This window comes from Panthera tigris, chromosome A1 (genome assembly GCF_018350195.1).
Source record: "Panthera tigris isolate Pti1 chromosome A1, P.tigris_Pti1_mat1.1, whole genome shotgun sequence".
Classification (NCBI taxonomy): domain Eukaryota; kingdom Metazoa; phylum Chordata; class Mammalia; order Carnivora; family Felidae; genus Panthera; species Panthera tigris.
In genome coordinates, this window is record NC_056660.1 from 116472392 (window position 1) to 116491272 (window position 18881).

The 18881-nt window shown below is 40.3% G+C and overlaps 2 protein-coding genes across 2 annotated transcripts in view; both read left to right on the forward strand.

Moving 5' to 3' along the window:
• Window positions 1-3923: 3923 nt before the first annotated feature.
• Window positions 3924-7599, forward strand: PCDHB2 (protocadherin beta 2). The gene is given in 2 exon segments (XM_042985493.1): window positions 3924-4461; window positions 4463-7599. Coding segments are annotated over 2 exon segments (2394 nt in total). The 5' UTR covers window positions 3924-4233; the 3' UTR covers window positions 6629-7599.
• Window positions 7600-9958: 2359 nt separating this feature from the next.
• The window catches only part of LOC102955779 (protocadherin beta-3), a 31768-nt gene continuing 22845 nt past the window's right edge, over window positions 9959-18881 (forward strand). Inside the window, exon 1 of the mRNA XM_042985523.1 lies at window positions 9959-12606. Within this exon, the coding sequence (XP_042841457.1) occupies window positions 10336-12606 (2271 nt within the window). The 5' untranslated portion in view covers window positions 9959-10335. The remainder of the gene's footprint in view (window positions 12607-18881) is intronic.

The window sequence follows — 18881 nt, forward strand, 5'->3', positions numbered from 1 at the left end:
TTATTGTGGTCTCAGTATTCTTCAGCTATCTTATCTGCCTATTCCTTTTCATGGTGTGTGTTCAAATAAGTACCCTAATGTGACAGTACACACTCATAATTGCATTTTCTCATTTTCAGATATTATTTCCTTATATATATTTATCACATTTAAATTGGTAATTTATGCTTTGTATTTTGTAGTCAGATTCTCAGGTTTCCTTCCCGTTGACATATTCTTTGCCTTCCCTTACATCTTTAGACTTCATTATTTATTACTTTTCTGTATTGTATTTAGTAGTTAAAAAACACTTAGGCATATTTTCTTTCTAAAATGACATTTCAGGGCGAGGGGATGAGCAAAATGGATGAAGGGAATCAAGAAGTACAGACTTCCAGTTACAAAATAAATGAGTCATGGGGATGTAAAAGTACAGCATAGGGAATATAGTCAGTAATACTGTAATAACTTTGTATGGTGACAGATGGTAACTACACTTATCGTGTGAGCATTTTGTAATGTGTATAAATATTGAGTCACTATGTTGTATACCTGAAACTAATATAATAGCATATGTCAATTATACTTCAATTAATTTTAAAGAGAGAGAGAGAGAAACCAAGAAACAGACTCTTAACTATTGAGGACAAACTGATGGTTTCCAGAGGGGAGGTGGACGGGTGATGGGTGAAATAGGTGATGGGGATTAAGGAATGCATTTGTCCTGATGAGCACTGGGTAATGTATGGAATTGATGAATCACTATATTGTACACCTGAAACTAATATAACATCGTATGTTAACTATGCTGGAATTAAAATGAAATAAAACAAAATGAAATTTTAATTGTGCTCTTAGTAAAAATACAATCATCTACCAGACTGCCAAAACCTGATACAAATTTTAGCTTATTTTAATAATGGGAGAGAAGATATCTGAGATTCTTGGGAAAAAATCATATAGAGTATATGAAAACATATGAAACATATATATACATATGTACGCATATATACATATCCCTAGGAGAGAGAGAGAGAGACGTAGTCCAATATATACACAATACTAGCCAGAACCCATGGCAATGCCTGGTCAAGACTTTCTTTCAAGGGAACACTTTGTACTAATAGACTATGATAATTCTCCTAAAGCAAAAAATGCCAAGGTTCTTATGCAAGTGTCCCTTTCCCAACCATTAGTTGCACATTCATTCTGGGGGAAGCAAAAAAACAGCATCTTCATATCCCCCACTCGAATCACCTTTATTTTGAAATCCTGCTTGCTTGAGATTTGTAAAATATATATCTTAATGGATTATGGGAAAACTTAGTTGTTTGTATCCTTAGTAATTCAAAAACAAATTGTTTGAGTATTACCACAGGCCCACAATTTCCACATTAGGATAAGTGCCAGAACACTTGCTATCAAATGAATTTAAATTTTTTGTTATAATATTAATATAAACATAATTATGAAGAGAAAAACTAATATCAACAGAATAAAGTAGGCATTTATTTTCTAAATGTTAAGGAACATGTGATTGCCCAATTTTTTTTTTTACGTAATTACAGAAAATAAATGAGAACTTTAAAAAGTGTTATGTCATGATTACATTTAATAAATCATCCATTCCAGTTTTCTGGAAATACAGGGGATAGAGGAACAGGTCAGATGATACCACAAGGAAGCAATCAGACAAATTCAGAATGTAGAACAACCTACAAGACAATGAGTCTGGATACTGAAAAAAAACTCAGTATCATAAAAGACAGGGGACTGTTTTACAATAAATAGATGCAACACCAATACAATCATGAAACTGTTAAAAAACAAATTTTCTAAGACATTCTTTATAACAAGTGGTCAAGAAAGTAAGTGCATTTATAAAAGGAAATCAAGAGTGCATATGAGTTCTTACTAAAGTTAAAGGCATTGAGGAAAGATAATAGAAAAATAATGAGATTCAATAGGGATTGGATTTTAGATAATGTTATGGAATTATTGTTAATTTTGTTAAATGTGCTAATAGGATTACAATTATGTAGGATAATGACTTTATACTTAGGAGATGCCTGCTGAAATATATAGAGGTGAAGTATTATATCTTCAAATTACTTTCAAATGGGTAAGCAAAAAAGGGGGTATTTGTGTGTAGAATAAAAAATATATAAAGATAAAAAATATGTAGACAGAATAAATGTGGTAAAAATAAGTTTTAAATTTGGATGGAGGTTAGAATTGTGTTTGTATAATTCTCTTTTCTATGTATTTGAAACATTTCTCAATACAAATATTTAATTGGTAGACTCAATATTCTAGAGAAGTTTTAGGTTTTACAGCACATTGAGCAGATAATACAAAAGGTTCCCATATACCCACTTTCTCTCCCTCACAGTGTTCTCTATTAATATCTTGCATTAGTGTGGTTTATTATAATTGATGAATCAATATTGACCCATTATTATTAACTAAAGTCTAATTTAAATCCGGGTTCACTGTGTGTTGTTTTATGGGTTTTGACAAATGCCTAATGTCATGTATTCACCATTACAGTATCATAAAGAAAAGTTTCAATGCCTCCCAGATCTCACGTGTTTTACCTCCTAATTCCCCTCCTTCTCCTTCCCTCTGGCCACCACTAATCTTAATGTATCTTTACTTTTGTCTTTTCCAGAATGTCATGTAGTTGCAGAAATAGAGTATGTGCCTTTTCAGACTAGTTTCTTTTTTTTTTTTTATTTTTTTTTAACGTTTATTTATTTTTGAGACAGAGAGAGACAGAGCATGAACAGGGGAGGGTCAGAGAGAGGGAGACACAGAATCCGAAACAGGCTCCAGGCTTTGAGCTGTCAGCACAGAGCCTGACGCGGGGCTCGAACTCACGGACCACGAGATCATGACCTGAGCCGAAGTCGGCCGCTTTATCGACTGAGCCACCCAGGCGCCCCCAGACTAGTTTCTTTCACTAAGCAATATGTATTTACATTTCCTACATGTCTTTTTTGGGTTGATAACACTTCTTTTTATAAACATTTTTTAAATACAAAGAGACAATCTTTAAACACCTAACAACAAATTGCAACGTATATATCTTGATTGGCACCTGATTTAACAAATTATCTCTAAAAAGACATTTTAAAAGATAATTGAGAAAAATTCACTACCTACTATTTGATAAGAAATTATTGGCATTGCTAGATGTGACAGCTGATTTGAGGTTATGTAAAAAATGCTCCTGCTGCATCTGGGTGAGTCAGTCGGTTAAGCCTCCAACTCCGGCTCAGGTCATGATCTTGCAGTCTGTGGATTCAAGCCCTGCATGGGGCTCTGTGCTGACAGCTCAGAGCCTGAAGCCTGCTTTGGATTCGTGTCTCCCTCTCTCTGCCCCTCCCCTGCTCGAGTGCGCTCTCGCTCTCAAAAAAAAAAAAAAAAAACACATTAAAAAAAGAAAATAAAAATACTAATACATTAACATGAAGACATTTTCCGACTACTTTTGGAGATTTTCATGTGGCCCAAATGCATCAAATTTCAGGGAAATGTGAATTGAAAGTGGTCCCCAGAGAAAGAGGAGTAAGAGGAATATTTCATCGTCCTAAGAGAATGTTCTCATTTGAATACTGTGCTTGTCCTGGGTTTCTATAGTTTTTGGTTTCTTTGGGGTGTGAGGATGGTAACCTAAACACCACCGAGATGCATACATGCCCAACTTCTAAATAAAACTGGGAACTGCCTACTCAAAGCCTTGTTTCCTCCTGGGACTGAAGTTATTCCCTTCCAGTTTCCGAAGTCGATTTTTTTTTTTCTCATTTAAAAAGAGCCCCTTCGATCTGTGAGAAAACTGGAACGGAAATTTGTCAATGCTTGCCATGGTTGTTATGGATGCAATGAAAAAGCCTTTGGAGACGCAGATAAGACTTTGAGATATTACTTGAAAATACTCCCTTTAGATGGCCATCTGTCTTGAAAGAAAGGATTAGGATTTTCTTCCTGTTTTGGATAAACTAAACACTCGGGAAGGACGCTGGGTGGCGCTGCAGCATTATAAGTAGAACGAAGAGAGCTACCAGCCGGCGCTCCTTGAGCCAAAGGCTCCGCTGAAGAAACAAGCAGGAAGGGGAGGCATTCTAAGGTGGTTGCTCCGGGAAATCAGGGCCCTAGGCGTCTCCATTTCTCCCACCATCTACGAGATACTGGGAGATAAGAGCGACAACTCGAGCCGAAGCTGGGTCAAGTTTGCTGGGAGACCGGAAGGCGATGGAGGCCGGAGAGGGAAAAGAACGCTTTCTAAAACAAAGGCAAGTCTTGATATTCTTTGTTTTGCTGGGCATAGCTCAGGTTGCTTCCAAGCCTAAGCAGTACTCAGTGGCTGAGGAAATGGAGAGTGGCTCCTTTGTGGCCAATTTGTTAAAAGACCTGGGGCTGGAGGTAAATCACCTAGCTGCGCGGGGGGCTCGGGTCGTTTCCAAAGGGAAAAAAAACGCGTTTGCAGTTTGATAGGCAGACAGGGAATTTGTTGTTAAACGAGAAACTGGACCGGGAGGAGCTGTGCGGGCTTGCCGAGCCCTGTGTGCTACCTTTCCAGGTATTATTGGAAAATCCCTTGCAGTTTTTTCAGGCCGAGCTATGGATTAGAGATATAAATGATCATTCCCCGGTTTTCCTAGACAAAGAAATACTTTTGAAAATTTCAGAAAGTATCACTCCCGGAACTACTTTCCTAATAGAACGTGCCCAGGACTTAGATGTGGGAAGCAACAGTCTCCAAAGTTACACGGTCAGTCCAAATTCCCACTTCCATCTTAAATTACAAGACAGTTCCGACGGCATATTACCACAGCTGGTGCTGGACAAAGCGCTGGATCGAGAGGAACAGGCTGAGATCAGGTTAACTCTCACTGCGCTGGACGGCGGGACTCCACCCAGGTCTGGCACTGCCCTGGTCCGCATTGAAGTTTTAGACATCAATGATAACGCGCCCGAGTTTGCAAAGCTGCTCTATGAGGTGCAAGTTCTGGAAAACAGTCCTATTGGATTCCAGGTTGCCGTAGTCTCTGCTAGAGATTTGGACATTGGAACCTATGGAGAAATATCTTATGTATTTTCCCAAGCCTCTGAAGATATTCGCAAAACTTTTCAAATAAATGCAAAGTCAGGAGAACTCATTTTAACACAGAAACTGGATTTCGAATCCATTCAGAGTTATACATTAAATATTCAGGCGACAGATGGTGGAGGCCTATCTGGAAGTTGCATGGTGTTTGTCCAAGTGATGGATTTGAATGACAACCCTCCGGAACTGACTATGTCAACACTTATCGATCACATCCCAGAAAACTTGCAGGAGACCATAATTGCTGTACTCAGTGTTTCAGATCCTGACTCGGGAGACAATGGAAGAATGGTTTGCTCCATTGAAGATGATCTTCCTTTCTTCCTTAAACCTTCTGTTGAGAATTTTTACACCCTACTGACAAACACACCTCTGGACCGAGAGACCAAATCCGAGTACAACATCACCATCACCGTCACCGACTTGGGGACCCCCAGGCTGAAAACGCAGCACAACATAACCGTGACGGTCTCCGACGTCAACGACAACGCCCCCGCCTTCAGCCAAACCACCTACACCCTGCGCGTCCGCGAGAACAACAGCCCCGCCCTGCACATCGGCAGCGTGAGCGCCACGGACAGGGACTCGGGCGCCAACGCCCAGGTCACCTACTCGCTGCTGCCGCCCGCGGACCCGCAGCTGCCCCTGGCCTCCCTGGTGTCCATCAACGCGGACAACGGGCAGCTGTTCGCGCTCAGGTCCCTGGATTACGAGGCGCTGCAGGCGTTCGAGTTCGGCGTGCGCGCGGCCGACCGCGGCTCGCCCGCGCTCAGCAGCCAGGCGCGGGTGCGCGTGCTGGTGCTGGATGACAACGACAACGCGCCCTTCGTGCTGTACCCGCCGCAGAACGGCTCTGCGCCCTGCACCGAGCTGGTGCCCAGGGCGGCCGAGGCGGGCTACCTGGTGACCAAGGTGGTGGCGGTGGACGGCGACTCGGGCCAGAACGCCTGGCTGTCGTACCAGCTGCTCAAGGCCACGGAGCCCGGGCTGTTCGGCGTGTGGGCGCACAACGGCGAGGTGCGCACGGCCCGGCTGCTGAGCGAGCGCGACGCCGTCAAGCACAGGCTGGTGGTGCTGGTCAAGGACAATGGCGAGCCGCCGCGCTCGGCCAGCGTCACGCTGCACGTGCTGCTGGTGGACGGCTTCTCGCAGCCCTACCTGCCGCTCCCGGAGGTGGCGGCGGCCGAGGCGCGGGCAGACCCGCTCACCGTCTACTTGGTCGTGGCCTTGGCGTCCGTGTCGTCGCTCTTCCTGTTCTCGGTGCTGGTGTTCGTGGCGGTGCGGCTGTGCAGGCGGAGCCGGGCGGCGTCTGCGGGTCGCTGCTCGGGGCCCGAGGGCCACTTTCCGGGCCACCTGGTGGACGTCAGCGGCGCGGGGACGCTGTCCCAGAGCTACCAGTACGAGGTGTGTCTGACGGGAGGATCTGGGACCAACGAATTTAAGTTCCTCAAGCCGATTCTCCCCAATTTCCTTGGTCTGGGTGAGGAGAGGGTTCATGAAGCAAACCCCAGTTTCAGGAATAGCTTTAAATTCAGTTAAGTATTAATTAATAAGGGTCTACTGAGCCTAGTCTCCGTTAATTTGTGTAAAGTCTTTTTGTACTGCCTTGCCCACTTGGGTTCTTTTTATTTGGTGTGTAGCTATCCTATTCCAATTCGGTGCATGTTACTGGTGTTTCTAAATGCCTTCGTTTGTAGTGTAAGGAATGCAGCTTTCTTTTTCTTTTTGTTGATTAGTCTCACTGTAACTTAATTCAACTTAAAGTGTGAAAGTAAACTTTGTATTTTCTGAAGTCTTTAATTTTTAAGTTAGAGCATCTTTTTCCAAATTCACCTTCCACAGTTTCTAGGTTACTTTTCAGAACTTAAAATTTAAAACATTTTTTAAATGTTTGCAATCACTACATAAGCTTATTCTTTTTCCAGAATATTTGTGTTTGTATATTCTCTTAAACTAGTATAACTTTAATTCTCTTCACTCACATTGGCTAAAACTTTTAACATATGTATGTTCATGAACACTAAAGCAATGTCTCACATTTTTCTAAATATGTATTTCCTTAAAGTATCCTTAAATGGAAGTTATGATTCCTTTGAGATTGTGACAACCTTGACTGTTGGATTCTACAAACCATTCATATTAAAATGCTCAATAAATCAACCACTAATATTCTCAAATGTAGTTAAATAAGTAGCATATGTCCAGTCGTTTTCAAAGCCATGTAATTCTTAATGCTTTCTATTAAAATTTTTTTCTTTAAACTTTTCACATCAATTCCCCCTTTAAAATATTAGTTTTAGCAATTAAAAACATCTATTAACTTTGAGCAAGTCCTTAAAATCCAAAAGATATGAGGAAATAAACATGTCTTTGTCCTTCACCAAATTTTAGAAACTTCAAATGTAGTTTGGCATTGCATGTTTCAAAAATTTTGGATTGTTTATAATTCCTTTGGGAATAAGCCTGTGAGGAAAAGATTTATCTTGGTCTGGCCATTATTTTGTGTTCTTCTTCTTCTTTTTTTTTTTTTTTTTTTTTTTTTTTGCACCACTATTTTTCCCTGTTCAGTTTCCTAGGGTTTTCAAAGCTCTTTTCTTTTTTTAAGTTTATTTATTTTGAGAGAGAGAGAGAGAATGCATGTGTGATGGGGGGAGGGGCAGAAAGAGAGGAGAGAGAATTCCAAGCAGGCTATCAGATAAAAGCCGGTTCTGGGACTTGAACCCACTAACCGTGAGATGACAACCTGAGCTGAAACCAAGAGTTGGAAGCTTAACCAACTGAGCCACCCAGGTGCCCCAAAGCTTTTTTCTTTTTATGTGCTTGAATATGTGTCTCACTAGCTGCCCTTTTATTGCATGACTAGTGTAGTAACTGGAAGATTATAGGTTCTTAACAAAATTTTTAAATGATTGAAAGGAAAAAGTGTCTTTTCTTCACCTGTGATATTTTGATATTTAAAGACACTAAGATACTCATAGGACAAAATTTTGCTGGCATTAAATGCTCTCTGATTTTTAAGGAATTACATATATAATTTTTGTTTACTAATTGAACCGATGATCACTGTTATTCAAACAATATGCAGTTTCAGTCCCCTGTCTCTCTCCTTCAACATATTTTTGCTTTTCCCTTTCTGCTTAATTGGAGTCTCCTCTCCTGCCTTCTAGCTTAAGGAATACATATGGAGAAACTTTTTTTATTTTATAATTTAAATTTCAGTGTATAATTCCCTAATTCATCCAACTTTATTTGTTGTAGTTCAATTTCTGATCCATACATTAAAACACATTTTTAATTCTTAATGTTCTTCAATCTGTCTTTAAATTATTGTATATTATGTTTATTTGAATGAGCTATACTATTAAAATTATAATATGAATTTTAAAGGTGTCCTATTGAGATTAGCAATGTAGAGCACTATCTTACTATCAAAATTCTCTGATCACCCAACTTGTTACCTGTAGAATCTTGGACAAGTCACATAATTTCTGTCCTGTCAAAAGGATAACAGCTATTTCTATAACTTGAAACCATGACTAAGGTAATACAAAGATATAGAAGTGCAATCGCTGTTATTTTTAGCGTTACTAATATTAAGAGTAAACCTAATAGAGGATCCTTCATGTAGCATTCCTAATTATTGTGAAGATGCTAGATTGAACACATGATATTTGCATTGTTTCATTTCTCTGCTTAAAACCTTGCAATATCTTCGTTTTATTCTTAGAATAAAATCCAGTCACCCATTATTTGCCCTCAGTTTATATCTCCATCCTTCTCTTCCCACTTACTCTTGAGACACTAAGTTTTAGGTGCATTGTCCTTTTATTATCTAGAATAGCTATACTTTACTATTGTATGGCCTTTACCTATCAGTTTTTCATTTATGGGTTCTTCCCATTTTACAGTTTTAGCCTGGCAAACATCTTTTCTTGAATGTTTATTTATTTATTTATTGAGAAAGAGGGAGAGAAAGCATGAGTGGGAGAAGGGCAGAGAGAGAGAGAGAGAATTCCAAGCAGGCCCTCCACTGTAGGTACAGAGCCCAATTCAGTCCCACTAACCATGATGAGATCATGACCGGAGCAGAAATCGAGTCAGATGCTTAAACCACTGAGCCACCCAGGCATCCCAAGCCTAGAAAACATCCTTCATGTTCCAGACTAAATGGCACAACTTTGACAAAACTTTTTCACCCCCCAACTCATTAGGTCAGGTCCCCTATTTCATACTTTCCATGCACTCAGTACCTTTCCTATATAGCACAAACTTATATTTGTTTGTTTGAACATATATTTAAAGTCTGTTTACCCCCTTAGATTGAAAACCATATAAGATATATAGACACAGTCTGTCCTGTTACCACTAGATGCTTAACTTCTACAAACTCAACAAATAGCTGTTTCCACAGATGAAATACAGTTGTACAGTTAATAGTTAATATAGATGAAACCAGTAAGTACAAAAGGAGAAATCTGTGTTCCTTGAGTGATTGTGAAAATTTTATAGAAATTAGGCATTTGTGGTCTCTGGATAATATCCCCTGACATGATCTATTATCATTTTTTGTCACCTTGCATGAGATAATCTTTTCATAGTATTTTTTTCTGAGTATAAATGCAACTGATGCGCATTATACAAACTCTGGAAAATAAGAGAAAAACGCAAATAGGATATGAAGCATGTCATAATTTAAAAAACAATCTTTTAAGGTTTACGTGTAATAATTACAGAAGGGCAGGCGGAGTAGCCCTAGCAGCGAAATCATATAAATAATCAAAATCATGTAAATGAGGACTCCACCAGAGACAGTGGGATTTTTTTTTAGATAACAGCACATTTCATTTACCTCAGTTGTGTTAGTTTCACTGATATAACACAAGAACCTCCTCCAACAGCGTCATATGGGTTTGATAAGGGGAATAAGCGATTAAAATATCGAAACAACACCCACCCCCCTCTCGCCCGAACAAAACACCTTCTCCGGAGATTTCTAAACTGCCAGCGAACGCATGGTGGCACTGTTGTCTAAGAAGGCGAATTAAACCACAGGAACTGTGCGCACTGCGTAAGGCACAGATCCAGTGCCGTAAACTAGGGGTTGTGAGCCTGAGCAGATTTTTAAGCAACCAAAACTGAGCCCTGGAAAGAATTATTCGCTAGGCCTTCTTCAAAGATTGGAAGGCAAAAGACTGCGTTTCCTAGCACTGCCAGAGGCTTAGCTTGGCAATATTTCCAGGAAGAACATGGCCGAAAGCACAATGGAGGCCAGAGGGGAGCGCTTTCTTAGACAAAGGCAAGTCCTGTTTCTGTTTGTTTTTCTGGGTGGGTCTCTGGCTGGGTCTGAGTCAAGACGCTACTCTGTGGTTGAGGAAACAGAGAGGGGCTTTTTAATAGCCAACATAGCAAATGATCTAGGGCTTGGGGAAGGGGAACTGGCTGTGAGGGGTGCACAAGTTGTGTCTAAAGGAAACAAACAGCATTTTCAGCTTAACCATCAAACTGGCGATTTGCACCTGCGTGAGAAATTGGACCGGGAAGAGCTATGCGGCCCCACGGAGCCATGTATACTACATTTTCAGATATTACTGCAAAACCCTTTGCAGTTTATTACAAATGAGCTTCACGTCATAGATGTAAATGACCATTCTCCGGTATTCTTTGAAAATGAAATGCAGCTGAAACTCTTGGAAAACACGCCACCAGGAACCATGATTCCTTTGGGAAATGCTGAGGACTTGGATGTGGGAAGAAACAGTCTCCAAAACTATACGATCACTCCTAATTCCCATTTCCACGTTCTCACACGCAGTCGTAGGGATGGAAGAAAGTACCCACAACTAGTGCTGGACAAATCTCTGGACCGTGAGGAGCAGCCAGAGTTCATTTTGACTCTTACCGCGCTGGATGGCGGCTCTCCACACCGGTCTGGGATCGCCAAGATCCACATCCTGGTCTTAGACATAAACGACAATGCCCCAGAATTTACACAGACACTCTACGAGGTTCAGATTCTAGAGAACAGCCCCCTTAACTCTGTTGTTGTCACTGTCTCAGCTACTGATTTAGATACAGGAAATTTTGGGACAGTATCATATGCATTTTTTCATGCTTCTGAAGAAATTCGTAAAACTTTTCAGCTAAATCCAATTACTGGTGATATCCAGCTAGTCAAATATTTGAATTTTGAGGAGATGAATACTTATGAACTGGACATAGAAGCCAAAGATGGCGGAGGCCTTTCAGGGAAAACAACAGTGATAGTTCAGGTGGTTGATGTGAACGACAACCCACCAGAACTGACATTGTCCTCAATTACCAGCCCTATCCCTGAGAACTCTCCAGAGACTGTGGTGGCTGTTTTCAGTGTTTCTGATCTAGACTCTGGAGAAAATGGAAGAATTATGTGTTCCATCGAGGACAGTCTCCCCTTCATCCTTAAACCCTCTGTTGAGAATTTTTACACCCTACTGACAAACACACCTCTGGACCGAGAGACCAAATCCGAGTACAACATCACCATCACCGTCACCGACTTGGGGACCCCCAGGCTGAAAACGCAGCACAACATAACCGTGACGGTCTCCGACGTCAACGACAACGCCCCCGCCTTCAGCCAAACCACCTACACCCTGCGCGTCCGCGAGAACAACAGCCCCGCCCTGCACATCGGCAGCGTGAGCGCCACGGACAGGGACTCGGGCGCCAACGCCCAGGTCACCTACTCGCTGCTGCCGCCCGCGGACCCGCAGCTGCCCCTGGCCTCCCTGGTGTCCATCAACGCGGACAACGGGCAGCTGTTCGCGCTCAGGTCCCTGGATTACGAGGCGCTGCAGGCGTTCGAGTTCGGCGTGCGCGCGGCCGACCGCGGCTCGCCCGCGCTCAGCAGCCAGGCGCGGGTGCGCGTGCTGGTGCTGGACGACAACGACAACGCGCCCTTCGTGCTGTACCCGCCGCAGAACGGCTCTGCGCCCTGCACCGAGCTGGTGCCCAGGGCGGCCGAGGCGGGCTACCTGGTGACCAAGGTGGTGGCGGTGGACGGCGACTCGGGCCAGAACGCCTGGCTGTCGTACCAGCTGCTCAAGGCCACGGAGCCCGGGCTGTTCGGCGTGTGGGCGCACAACGGCGAGGTGCGCACGGCCCGGCTGCTGAGCGAGCGCGACGCCGTCAAGCACAGGCTGGTGGTGCTGGTCAAGGACAATGGCGAGCCGCCGCGCTCGGCCAGCGTCACGCTGCACGTGCTGCTGGTGGACGGCTTCTCGCAGCCCTACCTGCCGCTCCCGGAGGTGGCGGCGGCCGAGGCGCGGGCAGACCCGCTCACCGTCTACTTGGTCGTGGCCTTGGCGTCCGTGTCGTCGCTCTTCCTGTTCTCGGTGCTGGTGTTCGTGGCGGTGCGGCTGTGCAGGCGGAGCCGGGCGGCGTCTGCGGGTCGCTGCTCGGGGCCCGAGGGCCACTTTCCGGGCCACCTGGTGGACGTCAGCGGCGCGGGGACGCTGTCCCAGAGCTACCAGTACGAGGTGTGTCTGACGGGAGGATTTGGGACCAATGAGTTCAAGTTCCTCAAACCGATTATTACCAATGGTCTGGTTCAAGACACTGAGTGAGACTAAAGCAAAGCTCCAATTTTAATGATAGTTTAGGTCAAAAAGTAATTGTTTGGCTTTGATTGTTTTCTTTTATAATCAAGAATCTTTAGTTGATGTAATATTGTCTTTAAATATTGATTTTACTTTGTGGTTTTTGTTAATCCTCGTGTATTCTCTTTTATCTGCTTCCTGTCTTAGTAATGCAGTCTTAATGCCTCTTTTCTTTTTCTAATAGGTGAGCAGAAATAGATTCATTATCTTTTAATGGTGATTTCAAACAAGTTTACTTTAAGGAACTATCTCAAATTCTCTATCCAAAGCAATGTAGATAGAGTTCCAAAACAGTAATCTTGTAATTTACCCTGTTGAATACAGTCAGATAATGTTCTTTATAATATACTTAAAGCAGCTTTGTAGTTAATGAAGTTTGTGGATAGATTAAAATGTGTTTTCTCTAAGCTGTACCTTCTTTAAGGTACACCATGTTTTTAGGGACAATACATTTAGTTCATTTTCTGTTTTGACATTTGCAATTAATATTTCAATATTTTTACATTTCCGTTGTCATAAATGCACACAAAATACAGGCTATAAGGCAAATTACTCTTGGATTTGCCAAGAATATTCTCATGAAGACTGAAGAAAAAATATAAACCTACAGCATTTTGAAAAACAGATTGTGCTTTTACATTTTGCATGAAAATGTTGTTTAGTGGGGCATCTGATGCTATGACAATTTAGTGTGTAAATTCTGAGAGAAGTTATCAACCTAAGAGTCGTTTTTTAATAATTTCAAGAAAGCACGTACATGTATGATCTCTAAATGCTTTATGTAAAAGTAGTGTCCCATCCAGTCCTACTTTTAAAATTAATATCTACTTGGCATTTAGATGGTGATATATGAGGGAAATCTATAACAAAAATTATAATATATACATATATGTATATTATATAATTTTATTATATTTTATAAAATTATATAATTTTATTATATATATGGATACATACATATATATGTAATTTTTGTTTTTTGTCTTGGTTCCCTTCTCCTGATTTCAACCTGACATGACCCAGGATTATATATGGTCCTTCTGAGGACTGTCCATCCACACTAGCATTCTACCACCTACAATGTAATTAAAAGATATACAAGAATAGGTAGTTCTAAAGAAGACAGAGCAAGGGGCTCCTGGGTGGCTCCAGTTGGTTGAATGACTGATTTGACTCAGGTCATGAATCTCACAGTTTGTGAGTTTGAGCCTTGCATCAGGGCCTGTGCTGATAGGTCAGAACCTCCAACCTGCTTCAGATTCTGTGTCTCCCTCTCTCTCTGCCCCTCCCCCACTCATTCATTTTCTCTTTCTCTCTCTCTCAGAAGTGAATAAACATTGAAAGTTTTCTAAAAGAGCAGTATCACTGTGAAAGTCTAAATTAGCTATAACTATGAATAAAATCTGGAGGCAACCAAAGTCACATTTTATGGCTATTTTGAGTGAAAGAGAAAAACTTATTTTTAAGTGATAAAATATTTAGTCCCCAGTTAAATAAGTTGATTAGGAAAAAATTGGTTTTCTTCTTGAAGGCATTTTCTCATCCAGAAGGACAGAACTTTCCAAGAATTGAATACTTATGACTAGAAGAGAGAAAACTGAAGTTTCTCAACAAATTTGAAAATCCCCAAAAGAGAAGAAAAATTTAAGATTGACATGACTTCAGTCATATTTTAAAGTGCAGCTATAAATGGTGTCATTTTACATAACTGAGATCAAATGCATGAATCCTTAATAATCAGGGGAAAGAGTATTTCCTTTCATTGATGAAGCACTTTATAGAGATATTTTAATCTGGCTCTTCTGTTTAGATTTTTTTTTTCTTCTTTTCATAAATTGGCTGAATTTTCATTAAGAGAGGAAAAGATCAAAGAATTGTGACCAAGTCTTCTCTGTTTGGCTGACTTAGTCCTAGGTAGTATCAGAGCTACTATTCCATTGTGGAAAGTATAGAAAGCAGTTCTTTTTTTGGCCAATATGGTATATGATCTGGGACTAAAGTTGGAGGAGCTATATGCTGAGCACTCATTTAGACCCAGAAGACAGAAGAACAGATGCTGTTAGTAACTTGGTAGATCCATTGAATTCACCTATTGTTGAGTGAACAGAATTTAGTAAAGCCAGAAAAGATCTTCTAGACTAAATTTGAAGATTAGAAACAATTACACCTTACTCTTGTTTCAAAGTTGATTTTTATTTCTGTGCTGTTGGAAGGTTTTTCCCTTTTATTTAAAGACAATTTTCAAAAACTTCTTTACCTGGATATTAAGTACAGGACAGAGAAGGTACCATATGTATAGTACTATCTATTGTGGCCACTTTTTGGAATTCCCATACTGAAAGTCTGGTACAAGGTAAAAGCGATGACCTTCTATGTTAATGATAATTTTTAGTAGTCTTCTGTGAGGACTAGTAAGTTCATTACTGTGAGTTATTTCCAAATTGATCTCTAATATTCTAATTTTCAAAAAGTAAGAGAAATTAAAATGGCTCCTCTGCCCAAATATACTAAATAACCTTACTAGACTTTAAGGAACTTGACAGTAGACTCTGTTTCTGTTTTATTCAGACTTGTATCTCCAACACATGGCATTATGCCTCACACATAGTAGATGCTTGAATAACTTTTGCTGAATGAGTAATTTTTAAAAAACATTTGAGAAATCAATGAATTTTTCAAGAGCTCATTTACTTGGAACTTATCTGTACACTGAATTTCAAAAGAACTAGCTACCTTCAGAAAGGGCTGGGGATTGATAATGCCAATTTCCATAGAACCAATATATTATTTAGCTGTCTTCCTTCACTTGTGTGGAGATTTCTGGAAACTCAGAGAATTGTAAAACAATGTACTGATCTCCAGTTGGGTTCCAGATGCACTTGCTCACATCTTTGATTTCAGCAATAAAGAAGAAATGAAATAAAAGTAATTTATAAAAGCACTGTCAACTTCCCAGACCTTCTGTTTACCAAATTAACTTCCTGAAATCTGTATTTAAATTCACTAGCCTCTAATCGATTATTCTCTTGAACTCTGGTTAGTCCTCGTGGTATAAAAATTAAGTGAAATTTGCAAGATCTGAAAGTCTTTGAATAAACTTTAAAGTAGCCAATCATTAATGTATTTTCAAAATGTAATTCTAGATAGTGTACATTCTTTTACCTCTCTGAAAACATAAATTCATAAATAACTTAAATATTTCCTTGACATTCACAATCTAGTTTTTAACACTTAAAAGCAAAGAAATGACAATGAATTTAAAACTTTTATGTAGGTTTGTTAAAAAACTAAACTAGGGGCGCCTGGGTGGCGCAGTCGGTTAAGCGTCCGACTTCAGCCAGGTCACAATCTCGCGGTCCGTGAGTTCGAGCCCCGCGTCAGGCTCTGGGCTGACAGCTTGGAGCCTGGAGCCTCTTTCCGATTCTGTGTCTTCCTCTCTCTCTGCCCCTCCCCCGTTCATGCTCTGTCTCTCTCTGTCCCAAAAATAAATAAAAAAACGTTGAAAAAAAAAATTTGAAAAAAAAAAAAAAACTAAACTATATTCAAGTATCACTCATTAAAACTAATGAAGTAAGTTACCATACTTTCTAGAACTCTTTCTTAATCCTTAAATATGGCTTCCTTGTAAATGAGGACTTTTTTTTTTTTAATGCAAGTTTTTCTGTACATGTCACCACTTTTATTCTCTATTTATACTTGCTTCTTAGGGTAGCTTGCTGTATATTTTAAAGCTAGAAATCTATACTTTTATGTCTAATAGTTCTCTTCTTAGCCAATAGTTTGGTTGAACATAGATATTTAAATCTAAACTCATTTTCCTTCTGTTCTTTGGTATTCAACACTGTTGATTAAAAGTATGAACTCAGTATAGTTGCCATTTTTTATCTGTAAACTTCTTTATTTTATTTTTTTAAAGTAATCTCTATTCCAACTATGGGGCTTAAGCTCATTCCCCAAGATCAAAGTCACATGCTCTACCAACTGAGCCAGCCAAGAGCCCCTTCTTTACTCTGTTTTAGATTTTTTACCTTTATCCCGATGTTCTGGTACTTTCTCGGTCTCAGCCTGAGATTCACCCAATATACTGAAAAAAAACTATAGTTTTTTTTTTCTTTTCAAAATTTCCATTTGATAAGTTTTCATAACAGCTTGTTCTTTATTTACAACTTATTTTTTGTTTGAGGACATTAAATGTCTTTTACTCTTAAGTTCTTTCCATATTGTTCTGAATCTGTGTTTGTTATGTATACATTCTTTTATCTGTTGAGTGCATTTTTCACACTGTTAGTCTTCCTCATATGCTTGGTGATACTTTACTGATCACTCCTCTCCTACTGGAGGTTTCACTCACACCAGTACTGATTTTGGTAGCCTTATCGAAGGGAGGAAAGAGGAGTCTCACGGTGGTTTCAGTCCCAGGTTCTACAAACCCAAGCCTTAATTAAGAAGCTTAGCTCAACTTTGTAAGACACAGAAGTTTGAGACCAACACCTAATGATGTGTTTGATTTGGTCCCGCTCTCCCTACTACAGAGTAGGTGGTCCTACTCTGCATTTGCTCCATGAGGCAAAATCTCAGGGAGTGTCACCCTCTGCCTCTTGTTTATCTTGGTGTCTGTTACAGCTGTAGACTTGGGAGCTAATGGAGACATTTTTTACTTTTCAATCTTCAGAGTGAACAAACTGATTTTGAGGAAAATCGAGTTGTAGCTGAAGTAATTGATACATAGGGTTTACCTACAGGAAAAAAATCATGGTCTTTATTAATATATATGACACTGCTGCACATGGTAGTCCTGGATGACACACATACTTGCTGGATAGCCAGAAAAACTTGCTGCAAAACTATCTTATTTTATGCATTGAGCTGGTGCCACATAAAACAAGGTGGTAACCTGGATGTAACTTGAGTTAAAACTCAGGACTTTTATCAATGACTCGAATTTGATATTTCTACTAGTATTTGATGTTTACATGTCGAAGTATGGAGCATTGAAGCATAACTACTAGGCTCCTAAGTGACAGGCACAGCCAGGCACAAGCTGTTGCTGTTATTAAGGACTGTAAGCCACCTCCATTTGACATGGTCTAGGACCTATCCCAGCCTGACCTGTCATTCCCTGAACCTCCACATAAGTCTACTCAGCTGACAGGTTCTCTATCCTCTTGATCACTGAGTTGACTCAGCCATCTTCCACTCTCGGTTTTCTGCTCCTGTTGTGGAGGACTAACAGGGAACCTTCAGTGGACTACTTCTCATAAGGCCATTTTTTGAGTATTTGGGGGATATCAACATCATCGGGACTTAGTTGCAGAACTATTAATGTGAGAGGTTTCTGACCAGAATATCAGAGACAAATGGGTTCAGATTTCTAAAGTCATTTGGCTCCAGATAATATGGGCTGTCTATGAGGAAAAGAGCTTTGATGAGAAACTCAACTTCTAGAACAATTTGGGGTTTATCAAAAATTAAAATTGTGTTCTCTATTGTCATTTTCAGATTTGTTTTGCCTAAATTTATCTCTGGGAAAGTGAATTTTTTCATCTTGAATGTTTTCCTATTCAAGGTTTAATAAGTAATCAAAAAACTTTCCAGGGGCTCCTGGGTGGCTCAGTTGGTTAAGCATCCATCTCTTGATTTTGGCTCAGGTCATGATCTCATGGTTTCTGAGTTTGAGCCTGGTGTCAGGCTCTGAACTGACAGCATGGAGCCTACTTGGGATTCTCTCTCTCCCTGTCTCTCTGTCCCTCCCCTGCACTCTCTCTGTCTCTCTCAAAATGAATAAATAAACTTAAAAAATAATAATACTATTTTTAAAAAAATTTACACAAAGAAAGTCCCAGGACTAGAATTCTATTGAATGTTTAAAAAATTAACACCAGTCCTTCACAAACCTGATTTTAAAAAGAGGAGCAGGGACCACTTCCCAATTCATTCTGTGAGGCCCATATTATTCTGATGTTAAATGCAGGCAAAGATAACACAAGAAAAGAAAACTCTATGCCATTATCCCTTACGAATATAGATGCAAAAATTCTCACCCAAATATTAGCAACCTGACTCCAGCAACATATGAAAGGGATTAAACACCACAGCCAAGTGGAATTTATCCCAGAAATCAAAAGCTGGTTTAACATATGAAAATCAATCAATAA